General features: G+C 42.7%; 3 protein-coding genes across 4 annotated transcripts in view; 2 read left to right on the forward strand and 1 right to left on the reverse strand.

Moving 5' to 3' along the window:
• ALDH1L2 (aldehyde dehydrogenase 1 family member L2) overlaps nucleotides 1-7,983 on the forward strand; it is a 42,120-nt gene extending 34,137 nt beyond the window's left edge. For both annotated transcript variants that reach the window (XM_056339851.1, XM_056339850.1), the window contains exons 17-23: nucleotides 631-724; nucleotides 974-1,070; nucleotides 2,517-2,615; nucleotides 3,350-3,515; nucleotides 4,741-4,846; nucleotides 5,985-6,184; nucleotides 7,205-7,983. In XM_056339851.1, the coding sequence (XP_056195826.1) occupies nucleotides 631-724; nucleotides 974-1,070; nucleotides 2,517-2,615; nucleotides 3,350-3,515; nucleotides 4,741-4,846; nucleotides 5,985-6,184; nucleotides 7,205-7,260 (818 nt within the window). In that variant the 3' untranslated portion in view covers nucleotides 7,261-7,983. The remainder of the gene's footprint in view (nucleotides 1-630; nucleotides 725-973; nucleotides 1,071-2,516; nucleotides 2,616-3,349; nucleotides 3,516-4,740; nucleotides 4,847-5,984; nucleotides 6,185-7,204) is intronic.
• Nucleotides 7,984-9,441: 1,458 nt separating this feature from the next.
• Nucleotides 9,442-15,912, reverse strand: NOPCHAP1 (NOP protein chaperone 1). The gene is made up of 4 exons (XM_056339853.1): nucleotides 15,776-15,912; nucleotides 14,449-14,535; nucleotides 11,224-11,360; nucleotides 9,442-9,650 (listed from the first exon to the last, which is right to left on the reverse strand). The coding sequence occupies exons 1-4, from the start codon at nucleotides 15,843-15,845 to the stop codon at nucleotides 9,468-9,470; spliced, it is 477 nt and encodes a 158-aa protein (XP_056195828.1). The 5' UTR covers nucleotides 15,846-15,912; the 3' UTR covers nucleotides 9,442-9,467.
• A 1,683-nt stretch (nucleotides 15,913-17,595) lies between these two features.
• The window catches only part of SLC41A2 (solute carrier family 41 member 2), a 58,998-nt gene continuing 54,601 nt past the window's right edge, over nucleotides 17,596-21,992 (forward strand). Inside the window, exon 1 of the mRNA XM_056339852.1 lies at nucleotides 17,596-18,699. The gene's annotated coding sequence lies outside the window, so the exon portion shown is untranslated. The remainder of the gene's footprint in view (nucleotides 18,700-21,992) is intronic.

Here is a 21,992-nt window from a genome sequence, read left to right on the forward strand (position 1 = left end):
TCACACATAACAGTTACTTGGGAAGATAAACACCATCAATCCGAACATCCTTCCTTCCTTCTTCTTCCCCCAGCTTTATATACTCAGCATGATGTTCTGTGGCATGGGATGTCCCGTTGGCTAGTTGGGGTCAGCTGTCCTGGCTGTGTCCCCTTCCAATTTCTTGTGCCCCTCCAGCCCTCTCGCTGGCAGGGCCTGAGAAACTGAAGAGTCCTTGACTTAGTATAAGTATTACTTAGCAACAACTAAAAATATCAGCATTGTTCTCACAACAAATCCAAAACACAGCACTGCACCAGCTACTAAGAAGAAAATTAACTATATCTTAGCTGAAACCAGGACAATGAGGCAGGCTCTGTTACAAATTAGATTATTCCACCTACAGTGGAATATTAGGAAGGAAGTTCTTTAGTCCAGGCAGATGGGAGAATTTGCAGACACTAACGTGATCCAAGTTAACTAATACTAAAATCTTCTTAGCCATATGAAGAATAAAGCTGTACATATAAATAAGGATGTGTTATTGTACTTGACTGACATCTTGTCAGCTCTTCCTGTGTTACAGTGCTGCTGTGGGAGTAGTAAAAATTGCTGATGCACGGTCAAGTTACACTGTTTTCCTCCCTGCAGGTGGCTTAGTGGGACAGCACCTGTCTGAACATCCAGATGTTCGCAAAGTTGGATTCACTGGTTCAACACCAACTGGTAAACAGATCATGAAGAGGTACTCTCAGCAAAAGATTCAGAAATAAGCACTGCTTAATCTAGCTCTGAAGTATTTTATTAGCTATATTGTGCATGAAGCAGTAATAGAAAAGCAAAATTACATATGGTTTTTTTACATTTATGTAGAATTGTAAGTCACTATAGGAAAATAGAGGTTTATACATTTTCATTAGTTATAATTCAAAGGAAATACTGAAATAAACTATCTAAAAGTTTCTTTTATATGATTATTTATATTTTTTTGCAGTGCAGCCACTAATCTGAAGAAAGTTTCTCTTGAACTTGGTGGTAAATCCCCATTGATCATATTCAGTGACTGTGAACTTGACAGAGCTGTAAAAATGGTAATGTTACTTTGAAGTAAAATATATTTAAAGACTTTGTGATACATCCTCACAGTATTGCAATATTCTTCTTGACTTGCCAAAAACTGCAGTAGGGAGCCCTTGCATGAAAAATCATGCGACCTGTTAGAAAACACCCTCTTTTTCTACAGGATGTTTCTTTATGCCAGCACAATTCAACTGTTCATGCTGCACCAAAAAGGCAGGGATCAGTACTACACGAAATATACATTAGAAAATGCTGGAAAGTATTTTCAGTAGCCAAGTTAACATCGTAAAATTTATTTGCCAAAATCTGATACTAAAAAAAAGAGTGCTTAAAAAATAAAAGCCTGAAAGTGAGTTAAAATACACAGTGAGCTCCCACAGTGAGCTGCCATATAGTTATTAATTCACCATCAGTCATCGTAGTCCACTTTCCCCATAAGCATAATGTATTTACAGTTCATAAATAAGATGTGCTAATGAGAAATTCAGTGGGTTTAGTGAGCTTATTTCCTGCTCAGGTAATCTGATTCATCAAAATGACAGCAGATGCAGTTTACTCGTTAAGAAGCAAATAAGTCTTCCACACTGTACTTACCCAAAGTGCTAATTCTATGAATTCTCTAAACCAGCATAAGCAGGTACTGCTACCAGGAAGAAACTAATTATACACTCTCTCCGTTTTTGGAGTGTCTTTTGGCAGGACTGAGAGAATAATAAAAGCTGAAACTCTGCAGTCAGCGCACTGTTTGGCCCCACTCCTATTCTCAGCTGTAGAATTGACAGGGCGATGCAGGGGTTGGCCTGAGCTATACCTGACATTGATAGCTTTAAATGGTTGTGGAAAAAATGCTTTCTTGATATTAGCACATGAACCCCCTCATATCTGCTAATGCCAGGACCCCGGGCTTTTACAGCTGCCAGAAAACTACTTTTTAGAAATTTTATTTGCCCTGTTCTTCCTTTCCCCACCTTCCTGGAAAAACAATGGCAGGTGTTAGTTCTTGATAAGTAAAAAAAGGAACAAACTGCATGGGGTCTGAATCCACGCTCTTGAAACAGGAGGTTCTCTGCAGATTAGAGTTAGGTAATGTTCTGTTTGGTCACATGCAACTTCCAACACACACAAGCAGTATTGCTCAGTGGATTAGCACAGGTTTATATTCACTGGTCATGCTGCCAGCCCTCTTCTCTGTGATGCTGCAGCAGGTGTTTCTGTGGAATGCTGATGGAAATGGCAAGAGTACTGATAATGGGTTCATCCTGAGCTATTTGGCTCCATGGAAGTTTGTTTGCCAGTTATAAGATTAGCCTGTTTGTTGCATTGATGATGTCCTTTTATGTAAAGCATTATGATTTGAGGGTCACAAACACTGAATGCAACCCAAGGGAACAGAATGAAAGGGAAACTGAACTGAAAAGGATGCATATAAATATCAATGTTTTTTTCCCCCTGATCAGGGTATGGGAGCAGTGTATTTCAACAAAGGAGAAAACTGCATTGCAGCTGGCAGGCTGTTTGTGGAAGAATCAATCCATGATGAATTTGTTAGAAAAGTGGTAAGGTATTTAAGGAATAAAGTTGAAACATACTTCGCTATGGCACAAAGATCCGCTATTTTTATAGACGCTTGCATTTCTTCTTATTTTCAGTTGCTTAATTTCTTGTTACTGCTTATGGTAGGCAATGCTGCTTCTTGGGAGCCTCTTACAGGGTTAACAGGAAGGCACTGAAGGGAGCTATTTTTGTCAGTAATGCACAGTTAAGTGACATTGAAATAGGTATTGTACCTTCAGTGATATTTTGTATTTGACTAGGAAAGTAAGATTTAAAAAATCACTAAACTTAAGTCAATGTGATTGAAGGCTGCTGTGAAGTTTAAAAAAAGAAGGCCTATTGGAGGTGTACCTAGAATAATACAAAGGTCGTGATTAAAAATCCAATAGTCACCACACTGTACCACTGGAGAATTCCTTTATTTAGCTCAAGAATAGAAGATCACTGTCATAACCCATTTACCACTAGTAAAAGCTAACATTTTACATGTCTGTCGTAATATCAGAAGAGAATGGATACATGAAAACAGGATTAAAAACTTTCAGAAGTAACCAGAGATTATCAAACATAAGACAAAGCCTAATTTTAGAAAAGGATGAGCATTCCACCTTTTAAGAATCCAGCCCTTCTTAGAGCCTAACTTCATAGCACAAAAAATTAAGCATCCCATATCACTGGTGACTTTAGCAACTATTTGCTACATTATGTAACTTCATTTTAATTGGGTAACCCTTAGGTGGAAGAAATAAAAAAGATGAAAATTGGTGACCCACTTGATAGATCTACAGATCACGGTCCACAAAATCACAAGGCACATTTGGAAAAGCTGCTGCAGTATTGTGAAACCGGAGTAAAAGAAGGAGCCACTCTAGTGCACGGAGGAAGACAAGTACATAGACCAGGTAAAATACTGTTCAGACGTGTTTGGAACTTTTACACTCTAAACAAAAGCCATCATGATTGTCTCTGCTGCATTATGTAAAGCAGCACTACCACGGGAGCAGTAAGCCCAAGATACCACTTGAGAACAGGGCTTTCAAGTCTCATTTTAAGAGAAGCTGTGCAATTGAAGCATAATATACAAAACTGAATCAGAATCTAGTCTGTATGGGAATCTTTTGCTCATTTATTCCTGTTGTTTGTGAGGCATTCAGGCCTTTTTTGCAACACCCTTGAACTATCAAGAGCCGTTAAGTATAACTGTATCAATTTAGATCAAACTAACACTAAAGCTGAGGAAACTAGTAGCAGAGTTTGCATAAGGTTATTATTATCAAAAGCCTTTTTTGCCATATAGATGATATGTATACTATGTTCAGTGGGCAGGCATGAAAGCAACATTTTCTCATGGACATCTGTCCTTTGTCAATAATGAAGGAGAAACATTTGCATCAGAGTTTTCAAAACATGATGATTACATTCCTAAATAAAATGAAAGTAGAGATTTGTGACTATATGAAATCGGTGTAACAAAACTAAATAGGAGATCTTATGGAAGGGGGTGGCATTTATGTAAAATCTTTGACATTGATTTTACCCACTCGCACTGAACACACTTACTCACCGCGATGTAGGTGACCAAGATTGCTTGTGTATAACTTGATTGGCAACAATGAGCTAGCTTTTGGACACCCTTCAGAAATGAACAGTCATTATGAGGCAATTCTTTACCTCAGAATTTTCTTTACTTCAGCATCCATAAATCTCAGCCAAAGTTACTGCCCACTGCATGTTTTCCCTTGTTTGGAATATACCAATCTTTATGACTACAGTCTATCTTCTTGTTGGGTAACAAGAAAAACAGTGGCTTCTGTGACCTTGTCTTCCAGCTGTCAGAGCACAGGGTCTTGCCCTGAGGAGTCAGTGGGGCTGTGGCACGCAGACCTTCTGGCCCGGCAAGGAACAGCACATGCTGGTTTTCTGATCAATACAGGCCATTCTTTTACCCTTTTTTCTTGCTGATTCTGTGGTGTTTATGCACCTGCATTTCCGTTCATGCTTCATTAATTTCAATCTTGATATTTCCTGTGTCAAGTCTCAGTGTAGCTGTGGAAAGGAGATGGCCTGGACAATGCAAACCACAAAGTATTTTCACCATGCTCGAATGATGCTCTGTCCTCTGTTTAGGTTTCTTCATGGAACCGACTGTATTCACAGATGTTGAAGACCATATGTATATTGCCCAGGAAGAGTCCTTTGGTCCTGTGATGGTGATTTCTAAATTTAAAAATGGGTATGTTCTCCTCTGGTTACTATTAGAAACTTTTATTTTCTCATTTGCGCCCGAAGTGTAGCAATGATAGCATATATAGTATGTTTTTGTTAAATCTTGTAAGACCAGTCTGAATCCCCAGATACTCTTCCAGCTAAATTCTGAGAAAATACCCTTTTTAGTAGCGGGTATCCTGCTCCACGTTGATGTAGAACTAATGCTATTAGCAGTGTGTGAAGGGATAGAATGCAGCCATAAGTGCCAGATCTTAAATAAGACTTAGTATTCAGTGAAATATTTTTACTGAAGTTGGTGTGGTAATTGCAGTAGCTTAATCAAATTACAAAATGTGTATTTTTTCCAGTGGAATCACGTGTTTTTCTCAGTCTTTCGTGATATAGTGGTGTTGTGCATTGTGTAACATTGGTACATTACTGTTGCAAATGAAAATCCCTCTGTATATTTTGTAGCCTGCCAGTTCTAATAGCTTTCATTCCAATTCATAAGAATTATTTTACACATAGATGAGATTCAACCCTATGTAGAAACTTCATATAACTGTCTCTACAAGGTTCCATTTTTTGCAGTTTGATAATGCAGTTAAGAACCAGCCACCGATAACCCTTCAAATCTATAAATTATGTATGGTGACAAGGGACTGTGTTGAATTTTTTAAAGTTTTAAATTATTACGGATTTTTGAAGCTATATGGAAATGAGATGCAACTAGAAAATAGTGCTCTGGACACGGCCGGCCTGAAAAGTTCTGTTTGATGGAAGTCTGAATTTCAGCATTTATTCTCCATTAACTTGTAAAGCAGGCCAAAATTTTAGCAAATAGATTCATAATCTGCTGCCAAGCTTTGCTTTAATCCTTAAATTGTACTGTAGCTGAGCAAAGTTGGTAGGCATACTGCAACTTTTCCTTTGACTTTTCTTAGTGTAGAACTTAACCATTGAAATGTAAGGTTACAAGCTTTTCAAGTTTGAAGCAAGGGTATGAATTTCCATAGATCTGTCAGATTGACACACAGATTAGTCCTTAATAAGGTGTCTTAAAAAAGCTAACTGGAGAACAGTGAGCATGGGAAAAGGTGTTTCAGTGCGTCGCTAACACTGATTTTACCTAGTTGCAGTTAAGTAATTTCTTTCCCCCGTAGGGATGTCGATGGAGTGCTGCGACGGGCCAATACCACAGAATATGGCTTAGCTTCAGGAGTTTTCACAAAAGACATAAGCAAAGCTCTCTACATCAGTGAAAAGCTAGAAGCTGGAACAGTTTTTATCAACACATATAACAAAACTGATGTGGCAGCACCATTTGGTGGATTTAAGCAGTCTGGCTTTGGGAAAGATTTAGGTAAGTTGTTCTCTCCCTCCCTCCTTTCTCATGTGACAGTCCAAATCAACGAAAAAACCACCTTAGCTGTGCACAGCATATCTAGTAAAATGTGAACTATGGATGCATTTCCTGCATCTCCCACATTTCTCCAGTTACAGTAATCTAGTTGCTCTCCCATCCCTACAATATTCCTGCCTCAATACCTCCAGTTCAGCCCTTCCTGTACGTTTGCTATAATAATGCTACAGCACACAGAATATTCCTCTACAGCTCCTTTCAGAGCAGTCAAATTACAGCTCATCCAGAGCTGCGTACAGGCTACCGAATGTTGTCGACAGCAACAGTATTGGCCAGAACCTTTCCCTCAGAATGATAATTTAGGTTTCTCCTCTAAATCTTTAAGAGCAGGGGAAACATTTTTATGTCTTAAAATGTCATCAAAATTTTCCAACAGCCACAGAGGAAGATGCATTACAAAAACCTTTTCTTTTCAAAACCATTTTTAAAATAAGTGGAGTCTAGTCTGTCAAACTTTACAAGTCTGGACAGAACAAGCCTGCTGGCAAAGAAAAATGAAAGAAAAAAATAGTCAGATTTTTGCTTTTGGAATCTCTAGCAAGCGTCAGACACTTCCTGAAACTAAAATGAGTAATATTATCAGGAAAAAAAAAAAAAACCTACAAATTTTTACACAGCTTCTCTACCTAGAAACTTTTAACATAGGTAAACCGAAGTGTGTAAATTCAGCTCTGAACCCCCAGTGGCTACCCTACCTAGAGACTGCCACTCGGTCCCACCCAGGTGGCTGCTTGTTACATTCCAGCTCCTTTTTCCTTCCACATCTATTGGGTTTGGCCTGTTGTCAAACCAGTTCTGTAAATCTCAGTGGGAGGGTAAGTTAATTAGTTTTCATTGTTCCTTAAGGACTCAAATATTGGCTACAGCATTTTAAATTTTTTCTTAATGATGCCGTTAGAGTCTCTACAACATCCTCTAATGTAGCTGCTATTCTAACTGATGAATATTGTCCTTGTACAGGTGAAGAAGCTCTTCATGAGTATCTCAGAACCAAGGCTATCACTGTGGAATATTAAAAGTAACAGCTTCACTTGGAAAGTAAACTTTTGGGCCAGTTTGAATCTTAATGACTCCATGAAGCGCTTAATACCATGCCCAGGATATGCTGTCTGCAGTGCTGCAACTGAAAAAGAAAACAAACCCAAACCAAAACAACCATTCCATGGATAAGTTTCTATAAATCAGGTCCAAATTTTAGTTTCCCTGACAGATACAAGCATTTGGAAATGAACCTGAAGTTATTTAAATTATGCAGCAGCAGCTATTAGCGCAATGCCCCCCAAAACCCCAAGAATGTGGTTTAGTTTATTTTTACAAATACAACTGAAGAATGAGTTCTCACATGCCTACTACTTATTTGTGTGAACATAATATTTACATAACCATTTTAAATCCTTAGTCATTAGGCTTCTCTTAAAGTTGAACTAAAATATACCAATTATGCCATTTTTGCTATAAACCAGTTCGTTTTACAGTAGCAATTAAACGTTCTGCTCTGGTGATCCTTCAGCAGTACAGAAGACCTTTGTGCCATAAGAAGTAAATCAATGCAAGAAAGTGCACTTACTATGATCTTTGTATAGTACATACAGAGTTGAACCTTGGTGTTAAACTATGCATATCAAGATAAAGTTACTGAAAATATTTTCTATCTTTTTGTTGATATGGAACATGTGATCTGCCTGCAATTTGAAAGGTGGTTACATTAACAGATTAAAATCACTTTTTGTGTCTGTGCACACAGAGTGTTATCACTGTTTTATACAGCACAATTATTACTGTGTCTTTCATACTTTTTTTTTTTTTTAATCTATGGGAAAATCCCTCATAAAATGACTGAGTTAAGATGTTGGCTTTCAAACTTTCTACAATTTAAAGGAAATTTTCCATAGATCTGTGGGCGGCCATTAGAAGTAGCAGTCCCATTCTTTGATTCCCATCCTTCCTCTTTGCTAAAATATTCTGTGGTTTAATCAGTTAATCCCAGTAAATCATGTCCCCATTCTATTTTTAAGAAGCCGCGTTGTGAAAGAAAGACCAGAATCCTTATTATTTCTCACCATGAATACTACAGAAACAGATACTAAAACTATAGCTTTAAGTATGGGATTAAAAGTAAATTCTGTAAGTAATTGCAGGTTTCAAGTCATGACAGTAATATTTCAACAAATACAATAGAGAAAGTTTTACTTTAATGGTGCAGAAAATACAAAGTTCCTTTAAGAAACAAATAATGACATCCAGGAGCATGATACTTCTGAAATGCAAAATGATCCATGAAGTAAATACAACAGTCCAAATCACCGTATTTGATCAATCTGAGGTAAGTATGAATGAGACATACTTTCACTGATTTAGGTTAGCTTGAAACACATGTGAAGCCAAAATACAGGCCAGCTGAGAATTCACCTTTTTATTTTTCTAGCAGTGACAGCTGTTAATAAAACGGAGAGGACAGAAACGTGGCAGGGGAAGCAGGAAATGAAAAGTGTAGCTTAAAGCAATTGTAGAACCACAGAGGCAGACTTGGCCATTTCAGTACTGAGAGTATCTGCGCTACAGCTACAAATGTTGCAGATCCAAGCTAGTAACCCCGCCATAATGACAGGGAGCTCAGGGCAGGGATGGAGGGTAAGTAACCCTTGGCTGAACAGTCTTCTTGAGTCATGGTGGTCCTTACCCGTGGTAGCTGATCTTGAAATGACTTCAGCTGCTGCTTTAGTGTTCAGCAGTTATTGTCATAAATGCAGTGCAGACATCTAATGTACTTTAAGATAATGTTTAATATTGAAGACATTGTACATAACACTTCACAGAACACAGAATATAAAAACCAAAGCTTTTTTCCTAGTTAACTCTCTCCTGCCCTCAAAGCAAAACCTTCTTCTAACACACTACAAAAATCTTTCTTCAAAGCAACAGAACAAGAATTTTAACTTAATTAGTTCATGTGCCCCACGTTCCAGCTGCTTTCTTAGTCTAACCTACTATACAGTTCATTTCCATGTTGTTTGATGAATAAAACAGTACAGAAATCCAGCCTGCCTCAGTCATGAGTGGGTTCTGAAATCTCCACCGTGTAAACTATAGCATTTCACATGATCCTGAGGGACGCTGCATTGGGAAACAAAGTAGTTTCAAGGGCCTTTTCTTACTTCAAAGTAAGAAAACACAATTTGGTTGGCAGTGTGGCAGGGTTTTTTTTACGCAAAATAAAATGGATTTACTCATTTGCTTTGCTATCTAAAATTTCTATTTTGCCCTTTTCTCCCTTTTGTTTAGGAAACTTAATGTTGTCTATTGTCACTTCATCAGTTATATAGTCATCTTCAGATTCTGAGTCATCTTCTGAAGTCAGTATCTCTTCATCTATATCAGAATCATTCAGTTCAACTACAGCCACATTCTGAAAAAAAACCCCTTTAGTTAGCACATTATACATTTCTATACCACTTCTGTCATTTGAGTAAAACATAAAGCAAACACATGAAACAGCCTACTACCATAAGAAAACCACAGCCACAATTAGGAATACTTTTGGATTCTCCTAGGATTATGACAGATGCCATTAACAGATTCCTAAATATGTAAACTGCCATTTATATTGCCCTATAGCAAATATAAGGCCATTTTTATATCATTATCAAGGAGAGAAATGAGTCAATAGCTGAACTCAGCTGGTCTAAATCAGATATTTAAACTGATAAGCAGGAGGCATCACAACTAATTTTCAGTAAAGACTTCAAATGAAACCATGTAGTGTATAAGGGGTCACAACATACATACAAGTGTGGGTGTGTATATTTACTAACATAGTTCATATCTTATAACTTAGTAGTGTTCACAGCACAACTACTGCAAAATAGCAAGTAGTTGAAATCATGAGGATATTTTTTCAAGTAAAAGTGATCATGTACTTCCATACACAGAGCCATGATTTTTGAGGTCTGTTTATCTCTCTGAAAATACCTATCTTAAACTGATAATCTTCACCTCAAAAACTTCCTGTATGCAGCAAAGCAAAATACAGGAATTTGATACGCAAGTAAATGTCTTCAGTGATTTGCAAATAGCATTAAGCTATTAAACACTAGGTCTCCTGGCTTGTTTATTATAAATCCAAGACACTTGGCCAGACAGTGTCACATGAAAAAAACTTTTAAAAATCTTGTCCAAGTTAACCAATTCATTGTTTTCTCATTATTTATTTAGACTTCTTCAGCATATACGAGCACTGGACAGCCTACTGCATATAGGCTGGACACAACCTATATGAACTCTGAATCCAACCAGTGGCCAATAAATCGTTCTGACAGCTCACACACCAGACCCCAGGCTGCCTTATTTCTGCATTTTATCTTGTGGGTCTGCAGGCCAGAAGGCACTTGTCTGGGACATGCACATATCACATCACCTCCTTACTAAAATTTTCTTACATGAACATGTGGCTGCAGCACTTCAGTTAAAAACAAAGAAAATATGATATGAATGTAGATAAATAGACTAATACCAGCCATAAAGGATCACAGCAACACTAACAACTCTTCTAAACCCAAGACCTATTACAGCCAGTCCTAAAAATACCCACAAAGCACAGCTGAAAGCCAGTTATTACTCTTACACTAAAGCCTTCTGTTACGCCTTACTACACCTTACACTGTCCAGTTTCTAAACCACATTACTCATGAGACATTTAAAATACGATTTAGTACTTTTGATTCAGAGTTGCCGATTCAAAATTATGTGTTATTCTGGCTTTAAACTACTTCATCCCCAGTCAAAAAATTGCAAGTATGAAAACCAAGTAGTAAATTTTAACCAAATAGGCATTTTTATTACATCTATGTTTTGAATTTATGGAACACGGACTAAAATGGTAAAAACTTAGCTTTATCTATTGAATTAGCTCATTTTAAAATCAGAGAATTATTTTAATCACATTACAATTTACTTTATAAAATAAAAAATATAGTATTTACCATTTCTATAACTTTTTCTGTTGCACTGTCCACATTTTCAATATCAAACTGATGAGCTGGTGCTGTTACCATTTTTCTTCTTAGCTCATCATTTGCGTGGGCCATCTGTGGTAAAAAACTCTGTACTCGGTCCAAAACTGGAAAAGAAATAATTATCACATGTATATATACAAACAGATGCACATTAGTTTATATTCATACCGCAGAAATCTGAGCAGTTAAACAGATTCCATTTCAACCGTAATTTCTAGCTGTCTACCATCTTTAAGATATTTTAATAGCAGGATTTATTACAGTATTCATTTTTGCAAGACACGAACAGCAAAAAGATATCGAATCTATTGGTCAGCATGTGGTGCAGGAATAAATCGCTTCAAAATTCCACTTGGATACTTAAAACAAAATGTGACTACTTCACAGAAAACTTGCTTGTAAATTCCATGGTTTTAAATATATATTGAGTGCCGTCTTGACTAACTTCCACATCAGCATTATCTCCAATGGAAATACATCCTCCTTTCTTCCCTATGGAAAAATTAGCTGTAGCACAGATGCCACTGATGTCATGCTACACTAAAAGTTCAATATAATTATCAAAAGGGGCTCTGAAGTTAAAACGGTGGGAGAGAGACAGATGCTTTATGTTGAAGTACAAAGCACTTACCCTCTGCAGAAATATCCCTCTAGCTCAATGGGACTTCCCAACACTTTTAAGATAATCAGTGTCATTAGAAGAATCACACCCATTTCCCTTCCATGGAGAAAGGGAATATCTTCACCTGCCTCCAGAGTTATTTCAAATAATAATCTTTGCTCCGCGTGTGCAGGTGAGCCAATTGCTAGTTTTCACTCTCCGGAAAGTAAAAGGTACTATTTCAAGTGAGCTCCACAGAACTCTTAACAGGTATCATCTACCTTTGAAACGCTATCAACTTTGTAGAGACTTTTAACCAGGAAAGAATTATATATAACAGATAATTTTTTATTACTTTTTAAATCACAGCTCAATCACAAAATAAAACTACAATAAATTGATAGGAATCAATTTTAAATTGAATACTTTTCTACACCAAATATTTTATGCTGAGAAATCACTTCTGGAAAAAAAATAAGCCCAGATCAGCAAAAAACCAACAGCTCTATACTGGAAAAGAACAACCTGAGACTAAAAAACTCTGGCATATTTTCATGAAGACAAAAAACTCCCGTATTGACATTACACACCCTTTGACACAGTTTCCCACAGCATTCTCCTGGACAAACTGGCTGCTCATGGCTTGGACAGGTGTACTGTTCCCTGGGTAAAAAAAGATGGCTGAACGGCTGAGCCCAAAGTGTGGTGGTGAATGGAGTTAAATCCAGTTGGCAGCTGGTTGCAAGTGGTTTTCACCAGAGCTCAGTACTGGGGCCAATCCTGTTTAATATTTTTGTCAATGATCTGCACGAGGAGATCAAGTGCACCCTCAGGAAGTTTGCTGACAACACAAGTTGGGCAGGAATGCTGACCTGCCTGAAGGCAGGAGGGCTCTGCAGGGGGATCTGGACAGGCTGGACCAATGGGCCAAGGCCAGTTGTATGAGGTTCATCAAGGCTCAGTGCTGGGTCCTGCACTTGGGTCACAACCACCTCACACAGCGCTACAGGCTGGGGGCAGAGCGGCTGGAAAGCTGCCTGGTGGGAAAGGGCCTGGGGGTGCTGGCTGACAGCTGGCTGAGCATGAGCCAGCAGTGTGCCCAGGTGGCCAAGACAGCCAGCAGCGTCCTGGCTTGTATCAGAACTAGTGTGGCCGGCAGGACAAGGGGAATGATTGTCCCCCTGTACTTGGCTCTGGTGAGGCTGCACCTTGAATACCGTGTCCGGTTTTGGGCCCCTCACTACAAGACAGACACTGAGGTGCTGGAGCGTGTCCAAAGAAAAGCACCGAAGCTGGTGAAGGGTCTGGAGCCCAAGTCTTACGAGAAGCAGCTGAGGGAACTGGGGTTGTTTACCCTGGAGAAAAGGAGGCTTAGGAGGGACCTTATCGCTCTCTACAACTGCCTGAAAGGAGGATGCAGCAAAGTGGCTGTCAGTCTCTTCTCCCAGGTAACAAGTGATAGGACAAGAGTAAATGGCCTCAAGTTGTGCCAGGGCAGGTTTACATTGGATATTAGGAAAAATTTCTTCACTGAAAGGGTTGTCAATCTTTGGAACAGGCTGCCCAGGGAAGTGGTTGAGTCACCATCCCTGGAGGTATTTAAAAGACATGTAGATGTGGTGCTTAGGGACATGGTTTAGCAGTGGACTTCGCAGTGCTAGGTAAATGGTTGGACTCGATGATCTTAAAGGTCTTTTCCAACCTAAATGATTCTATGACTCTACTTTCAAAGAAGAACAATGTTGCAGCACAAACAAAATAGGAGGCTGCAACAAGACTTTTACAGTCAGTCAGATTCTACTGTCCGGTCAGGTTCTACTGTCCATGCTGTTTCTCCTTCCTCCAGAGGTCAGACCACACTACTCCTCCTCCATCCAGCCACCTCTCCCACCATCCTCAGGGCTATTTAACTACTTAGCAGGAACGAGCTACAGCTGCACATCATCCATGTCAATCAACCCACTGCCTTCCAGGCAAGGCCACAGCCGCATAGTATCAATGCTAATCAACCCACTGCATTCCTCTACAAAACAATTTTTACACTACATCCACTTATGCATGGAGTTACACCGAAGCGAATGTTAGCAATCTATTTGTAGCTTTGACTAAGAAAGAAGGAACACAACTTGATTAAAGAAAAAAGTTTTCTTAATGCATTCAAATTAATTTGTTATGAATGAATGGTGATACAATCTGGCTTGATAGTTTTGCCAGCACATTTATTAAAAAATGAAGTTCTGAAAGTGATCTACGTTAGCTTGCATCAATTTGAAAGTAGTTGACTAAATGAAAACCAAAGGTACAACCTGGCAAATTCACTATAGGCAGACAACAGGAGTATTTCTGCAAGGAGAACTAAATCCCTAAAACTTACAACTGTAATGCCCAGCACGGCAAAATCTAGTTTTGCAGAAACAGCAGTTACATGATTAACCTGTAGGACATGCAACTGCAATGGAGAACCTAGCACCAGCAGAAACAGAACACAAGAGTTTCTCCCTTTACTAATGCAAGGAAAGCACTGAAGCAAAAGTTATTCCAAAGATGTTACCTACTACTTGACACTGTTCCAATAATGAAGCCCTACTTACCATTACTCCTTGGCATCTTAACAGTCTGTAAAGTTGTGGCCTTTTTGCTGCTACATTTTGAATTAATCAACAAAGTTTCTTCCAGCCCTGGAAACAAGCAAGTATTTGAAAGTTTACCTGTGTCAACTGCAAATGTTACATTTTAACTGTAGGGCTCTCTTCTTGCTGCTACTTTCCCACTTTCTAAATAAAACAAGACTAAAGATGAAGATTCAACTGTCTCTGCCTCCAGGAATTCCACTCTGCTTTCCTTCAAATACTGTTTCTTGATGTCTGTTTGGGGTGGTCATCTCAGTATTTCTGTATGTAGTAGGTGGTGAATGTCTAGAATTTGCTACCACAAGAGGCTGTGAAAGCAGATGGATGAGCAGGCTCAACATGGAATTAGACAAATTCAGGGCAGCAGAGTCATAACCAGATACTAAAAGGACTGAACAGGAACGAACCCCCTAGCATCCATACACCTACAACTGCAGATACTGTGCAATTACAAGAATGGGGAGCACACAGTGCTTAAACAAAATAGTTCTCTGTAACTATCATCTGCTATTGCTGTTCTTGGAAGAAAGAACACTGGGCTATATGGAACACTGGTCTGACCCTGCAGATCACTTCTTACAGTCTCCCACTGTTTTTAAAGTCTTTGTCAAAGATATATTTAATGACAGTTATCAACACAAACAGAAGCTACCTTTAACACCCTGCAGCAAAACACATCGAAGCACAGCTAATGTGTGCTATCCAAGCTGATTTAAGCCCTTTTCCTCGTGTGTGTCACTGTGGTGGCAATCAATGAAAGCGGGCCACAAACTGCGGCGCTGATGACCTAAATTTAACTATTTGCAAGAGTTGCGCCATAAAATCCAAACGATGTAGGAAAACTAGTTAGTTCTTACACCCGCCAAGAGAGCCACATGCCCTCCATCATTAACTAAAGTGAAGCTTCAGTTAACATTTTTTTAATTCTCACAGAAAAGTCATTACTACTGTCGATACTAATTTAAAGTGGCTCTTCCCCCGTATTTACTGCGTATTATCGTAGTAGTGCCCGGGAAAACTTCAAAAAACGCGAGATGCCATAGCAGTGAAGCGGCCGGCTGAGCCCCTGTCCCGGGCTGCCCACCGGCGGGCGAGGCCGGGCGCCCACCTCGAGCCGAGCCCCCGCTCCCCGGCTTGGCCCGCCCCGACCTCCTGGCCCGCCGGGCGCCCGGCCTGAGGCCCACAGTGCCGGTCTCGGCCCAAAGGCGGGCCGAAGGCCCAGTTCAGCCTGGAGAGCGGCGGCGGCGCCGCCGCCCCGACCGGCCCTGCACCCCCGCGGGGCCCTCACCTCCTCGGCGCCCCACGGCCAGCAGCTCCCGGGAGGCGGCCGTCCCCGCCGCGCCGCCGTCCCTCGCCATGCCCCGTCCGACCCGGAAGTAGCTGCGGGCCGGGCGCTCACCGCGGCGAGGCGCAGCGCCCCCTGGAGGGCGGGAGGGGAAGAGCAGCCCCGTAGCTGCGGGCCGGGCGCTCACCCCGGCGCGGCTCCCCCTGGAGGGCGGGGAGGGGCAGAGCAGCCCCGTGGCCGCGGCGGGGGTGGGGTGCTCCTCTGGGGCGCTACCGCCGCTCCTCACGTCGGGTATCCGGCACGAACACCTACGCTCACGTAAATCTGGGGTTAAGAATGCAGAAAAGAACATAATTCACCTTACTAAACAAAAACTTTTTTTTTAATCTTTATGAAACGATTTATGAAACAAGAACTCCATCCCATCACGCGGAGGAGAAATGGGAGTATGAAACTAAGCTGCGAGCAGGTAATGTTACTTGAACGCCCGCCAGCAGCTGCTTTTCTTTGAAAACTTTCCCATTTTCATTATCAGCTTTTAATGAATGCATCTAAAATTAAATTTCAGACCCTGAGGGAATTTTAGTTGTCATTTGGAAAAGACTCTTACACAACTACCAAGTTGACACTGGCCAACCTGTTATTCAAGATTCGTTCTGCAGTTTCTGTCCCTATCTGTTTATAATCTAGACAATGTGAAAACTATAAAAAGAGAACTGAATAGTTCATGAAGAGACAAGACGGGAAGTCCAAGCCAAAAATGAGAAAAAGTAGTAATCAGGTAAGCGGTGTTTATGTGCTGTCATCACAAAGAACACAATAAAAAACCCAAACCCCAAACAAACCCAAAGCAGATCCCAGTACGTTAGAATTAATTAACACAAAGGAGTAAGAAGCAAACCACCTGTGAGGCCTCAAGTAAGAGACTGCACTGCTGTTTTCCTGACAGACTGGCCCAAGCAAGTGTCCTCTGCCCCTTTCCCAGGCCATCTGGAGTGCCAGGTGCATGCCACTGAATTTGCTGCCTGGTTTGCACCTTTCTACCCAACTGTGATCCAGAACTTTGGTTTCCCAGAAAAATCCTATTGTGAGCTTCAGTGAGTGAAAAATCTTGAGGACTGAGGTTTTTGCCTTGGGCCACAAAAGTGAGTCCTTCTGAATTTGTACACAGCCCAAAATAACAGCGTGTGAACCTCAAATAATATATTTTGTCCTTGGGTATTACATGATTTCAGCAGAGGGAGGGGCATAACACTGTCAAGGAACCTGTAATAGGGAGTGATGAAACAGTTGCCCAAGATCACCAGATAAACAATTAGAAAAGCTAGAAATAGCACCCTCAGGTGCTATTCCCAAACCTCAGGTTTGTAGTCTTAACTCGTTGGCAACAGAAGCAGATGTGATCTTTATCTGATTTTGCAAGGTGGCCCAACTGCGTATCCACACTGCTTAACACATGAGCACACACAGGGCATGGATATATATGGCTGCTACTAGGGTAGAGGGACAATAGCATCAGTAGCTACAATTCCCAATACATTCAGGCATGAGACAGCATTCACATCTGAATTAAGAGCCATGAGGTGTGGGCTGCTTCATTCATTTGGTGCAGCATTGACTTGAGAGTTCAAGCTGGTGCTGTGTATTTCACTACTGTAGTACAGATTGTTTTGGCCCCAGTCCCATACATACACTCTCCTGTGCTTAAGTTTCTGCTTTTCCACACATACCCACAGCAGCTAGCTCCTTTTTACAGCAGACACTTGGTGACTTGCACATGCCGTCTTTTGTTCTGTCAATGGAAAGGAAAAGAGATGCTGTAGACCTGGCTGCTGTCACTGTCATTAAATCCCGGTTCTTTTTTCTTCTTCCTCTTTCTTCGCTTCCACCTTCCACTTGAGGCATCCTCATGACTGCGAAGTGTTGAGCAACAATCAAGGAAAAATGCTAGTAATGATAATGAATGCACAAATGTAGCTGGCTGGGCTATTTTCAGGTATTAATATAAAGTGTGTCTCAAAGCAAGAGCTTCGAGGACTGACTGAGAGGACCCAGCAGGCCTCGGTTCCGCGCTTCACTCAGGGCAGGCAGTGATGCCAAGGGAGCTGCTCGCAGGCTCCCACTGAACGCTGCCGGCAGGGCAGCCGGGCCCGCTGGGCAACCAGACTATTCCAACTGGCCCAAACGTTTAAACAATTGCATTCCCAAGGAAGCCATTATTACCCAGGTGGCAGGAAAGCACGAAAATGTTCCAGTAGCTGACATTCTGGAGTCGACACCAAACGGCGACTCCCGCGCTACGCTGCTGCCGAGAGAGCTTCGGCGAGTGGAAGCCCGGGCTCCGGCGCCAGGGCTCCGGCCCTGCGACTGCTCCGCTCCCGGCCTCTGCTTCCCCCGGGCTGCGAAGCATCGGCCGGGCCCCGGCGGAGGGAGTGAAGCGGGGGCGCCGCTTCGCCCCGTGCCGCCACCGAGCACCGGGCTGCCCGGGGGAAGCCAGAAGGCGCAGCGGGCTGGGGAAGCCCCTCGGCGCAGGCAGCCGGAGCTCGCCCGGGGGCGTCGGGCCGGGCTGCGAGCCCGAGCCCCGGCCCCGGCTCCACCCGCCGCAGCCCCGTCCCGTCTTCTCCCCTCAGCGGCGCGGCGCTACGGCTGGCGGCGGCCCGCGACCCCGCCGCTCGGCCCCTCCCCCGCCCGCCGCCGGCTCAGAGCGGCCGGTGGCGGCGGCGGCTGCTGCGCATCACGGGCCACATCATCGCGGGGGCCGCCCGCCCTCCCGCCGCTTCCGCGCCTGCTCAGTGGCGGCGGCGCCGCTCACCTAGCTCCGGAGCTGTCACCGCCGCCGGGCTGGTCCGGTCCCTCCCTGCCCGCCGCCTCCCCGCCGCAGCGATGGAGCGGGATCCCGGGCCGCTGCCGGCATCGCCCTCGCCCAGGTGAGGAGAAGGCGCTGCCCGAGGGGGCGGCGGGGGGGGACGCCGGCGAGGGGAGAGGGTCCGGGGCGGGCGGGCGACCTGCCATCCCGGGGCGAGGCAGGCGGCGGGGGCCGCGGGCGGGAAAGTTTCCTGGCGAGCGGCCCTGGAGGCGCTGCGGCCCCTGGGGCGATGCGCCTGCCCCGCCCGCCGCGCCGGGGGTGCGCAGGGACCCCCCGTCCTCCTGCCGCGCGGGGCGAGGCTCGCCCCTCCCGCCTCCCGGACGGCGGGCCCTGAGGCGGCCGCCCGCCCCGCAGCCCCTCCGCGCCCCCTGCACCCGTACCCCTCGCCCCGGCAGGCTCCGCTGCCCGCCCGCTGTCCGGCGCCCGGCCGCGGCTGCCGGGGGGCCGGGGCCGCCGGTGCCCTGCGCGCCTCAAACCCTGCGGCTCGTTCCACCGTGCGCGCAGGACGCGCTCCCCGGGCAGCCCGGGCGTGAGCCTCGGCCTGGGACCCTCCGCGGGCGCCAGGGCCGCCAGCGCTGCCGGGGGCCTTGTTCCCTGGCGCTCCCCGCGCCCCGATGTGCTGGCACGTGTGCCCACCTGTGCCCAGCCGCCCGATGTGCCACCGCTGGCACAGCTGGCAGACGGGCATGGAACCCGTACCCACACAGCACACCTGCGGGCTTCGACCATCACCCTTTTTTTTATTTACAAGCGTTGTAATTAACACATAATGGTATGTTGATGCTCTTTCTGTACTTTTCTGCCAAAACATAGGAGCGATTTACTCTAGTTTCTATTCCATCATTAACTCTCAATTAAGTTCATTTGTAACTGTGCTTCTTCCTTTAATTTCAGTGAATATTATCCTCTCCTTTCCCCCAGCCTGCCCCGCTGCCCAGGATGCCCGTGTATGTCGTCACTCGTATTTGATCGGAGATTATAGACTGCACTACGTTAGCCAGGCTCTGATAAATAGGACATACAAAATGAAAGAATTTTTTAGCCTTAGTGTCAGGAACAAACCCTAAATACAGGAAAAAATGTCTGCTTATTTATCTTTTCTAGGTAGAGTCCTAGCAGCCTTTAGTAGACATCCTAAGTTATCCTCACTTTACCGGTTCAGTTTCAGTAAAAAAAATGGGAGCACATGGGAAGACCTGTTCTGGCAGCATTCCCTACATATACTGCCTTAAAGAGATTGTGAAACTGGAACCATAAACACTACAGTAGACTGGTAGACACTTTAGAAGGACAAATAACAGTGTATCATTTTCTTTTCAAATACCTTAGGGTATTATCCACAGAAAACAATGTGAAGTCTGTATCCTAGTGCCTGAGTTAATAAGCAATTCATCCCTCCTTGGTGATGACAGTAGAAACCTGTAATCAGGTTCCCCAATAGTACAGTTTGGACTCATCCTGGTTAAATCCCTCTTGATTACTTAATCTAGAGGACTGCACGATCTCCCCTATTTCACACTTCACCATGGGCTGGGTGTGATTTGCCTGGTATGTTTCCTGTTGGTATTCTGTTTGGATGATCTTAGAACCTGACCACATTTCACAGCCTTGCTACCTTGTTTCTGGCTCCGCTTTGGTCTCTTCTAATTGAGTTGCCTTAAAAGTGCAGAGGCAAACCAAATCTTTTTTTCCCCACAGCTGCTTTTCTGTTCCTTGGGGCCAAATCTGAAAGTTGCCATGTTCAGGAAGTGGAATGCAGCAGTCTGAAAACTGAGCCTGAGGCTGGCCGCTCTTTCAGTGTCTTATATTCAAGAAGGCATCTGGAGATTCTTCAATATATTTTTTCCCCTTCTTTTTTTATTTCTTTTTTTCTCTCTTTTGTTTCTTTTGATATTGATTTAACCTAAAACTGCCATACAATAAACACCATGTTACTCAGTTTACTGCATAATATTTAAGAAATGGTATGTAATGCCCATACATCTGCTTTGCACACAACATTTGTTGATCTTCAGCATGTTTTTCAGTCTTTAATACTCAACATTAAGTACCTGCTGTAAATAATCTTAGCCCAGCATACCACCTTGGGTTCTAGATTCTACAAAACAGTTCATGATAATGTAGTCTGTTTGTTTACTCTCTATGATGCTGAGGTGGTATGATGTAGCTTTCACTTTCTACTCATAGCTCCACTACAGCAATGTAAACAATTAGCCACAGCTGTGATAAGGATCTCAGTGTAATACCAGGAACTTGTATGTACATAGGACACAACAGCAGAGAAGAGGCCACGCAGATGCCTGTATCACCTCTGTAAGTCTGAACTTAAAGACAGCCCCCAAAACCTCACATTTCAAACTTCACAGAATCTCAGAATTATTGAGGTCAGAAGGGTTCTCAGGAAATTTTCTCCTCAGCCACCTCTGCTCAGTGTAGGGTCAAGTAGAGCAGGCTGCTTAGGGCCATGCCTCAGCTAGGTTTCAGATATTGCCAAGGATGGTGCCTCCATAACCAGGAAACCTCTGGACCAGAGTTCAACCACCTTCATTGTAAAAAAGAAAAAAAGCAAAAAGCTTTTTCTTACATTTAAATCGAATTTCCTGTGTTTCAGTTTGTGCATGCTACCTGTCATCCTTTCACTGAAAAGAGTCTGGCTTCTTCTTTGCAGACAGAAAAAGAGTCTTTGAAGCCAGAAAAGAATCCAGCTTCATCTTTGCTTATTATGGCAAAATATTAAAGCTCAGTATTTCATTAATGTTTCAGATTACTTTCCTGAATCCCTTTCCAAGGCTTGTTGTTGTACCGAGAGAGGTTTCTCAGACAGACACGTTTAAGCTATAGTATTCTATTGCAGACCACCTAGAAGTGCAACACAGAGATTATTATTGCTTTGAATATTACCTGTACAAAAATATTTGAAGTTTTTAGGAAAATGTTTTTTGACTGTGGTGTGATTAGCTTTGGATTCTGTGAAAGCTCTCAGTATTACTTAGATAGGTGTTATCTTTTGGTTTTTTTAGCCAAACTCTGAAAGAAGTCAGAAAATTGATTTTCCCAGACCTAGACTTCGGTAAATATTTGTTTTAGCCTGTCATAATGTCGACTCTACAGAAGTTTCATACTTGATGATTTACCATTCTTCCTCCTTCCTCCTTTTTTTGAAGGTTCTTAAGAAAGCACAGTGATTTAATTACTAATTGTTTTCATGCTTTAAATAAGTTATCAGCAGTCTAATCACTATATGATCAAATTTAGCTGTAGAATGCAGTCTCTTAATCCTGCTTGTGCTAGATGTTCTTTAAACCCTGGGAAAGCATAGAAGAAACATCTCTTTTCCATGCTGTTGAGAACTAA

Source organism: Falco biarmicus, chromosome 5 (assembly GCF_023638135.1).
Source record: "Falco biarmicus isolate bFalBia1 chromosome 5, bFalBia1.pri, whole genome shotgun sequence".
Taxonomy (NCBI): Eukaryota; Metazoa; Chordata; class Aves; order Falconiformes; family Falconidae; genus Falco; species Falco biarmicus.

What these genes read in the sequence shown, in the direction of transcription:
- NOPCHAP1 (XM_056339853.1), bottom strand. Translation starts at nt 15,845, where the DNA reads ATGGCGAGGGACGGCGGCGCGGCGGGGACGGCCGCCTCCCGGGAGCTG. An exon ending in TAAGATGCCAAGGAGTAATG is followed by an intron (nt 11,361 to 14,448) that starts GTAAGTAGGGCT and finishes TTTCTTTTCCAG; the next exon opens with TTTTGGACCGAGTACAGAGT. An exon ending in CAGAAAAAGTTATAGAAATG is followed by an intron (nt 9,651 to 11,223) that starts GTAAATACTATA and finishes GTTTTTTTTCAG; the next exon opens with AATGTGGCTGTAGTTGAACT.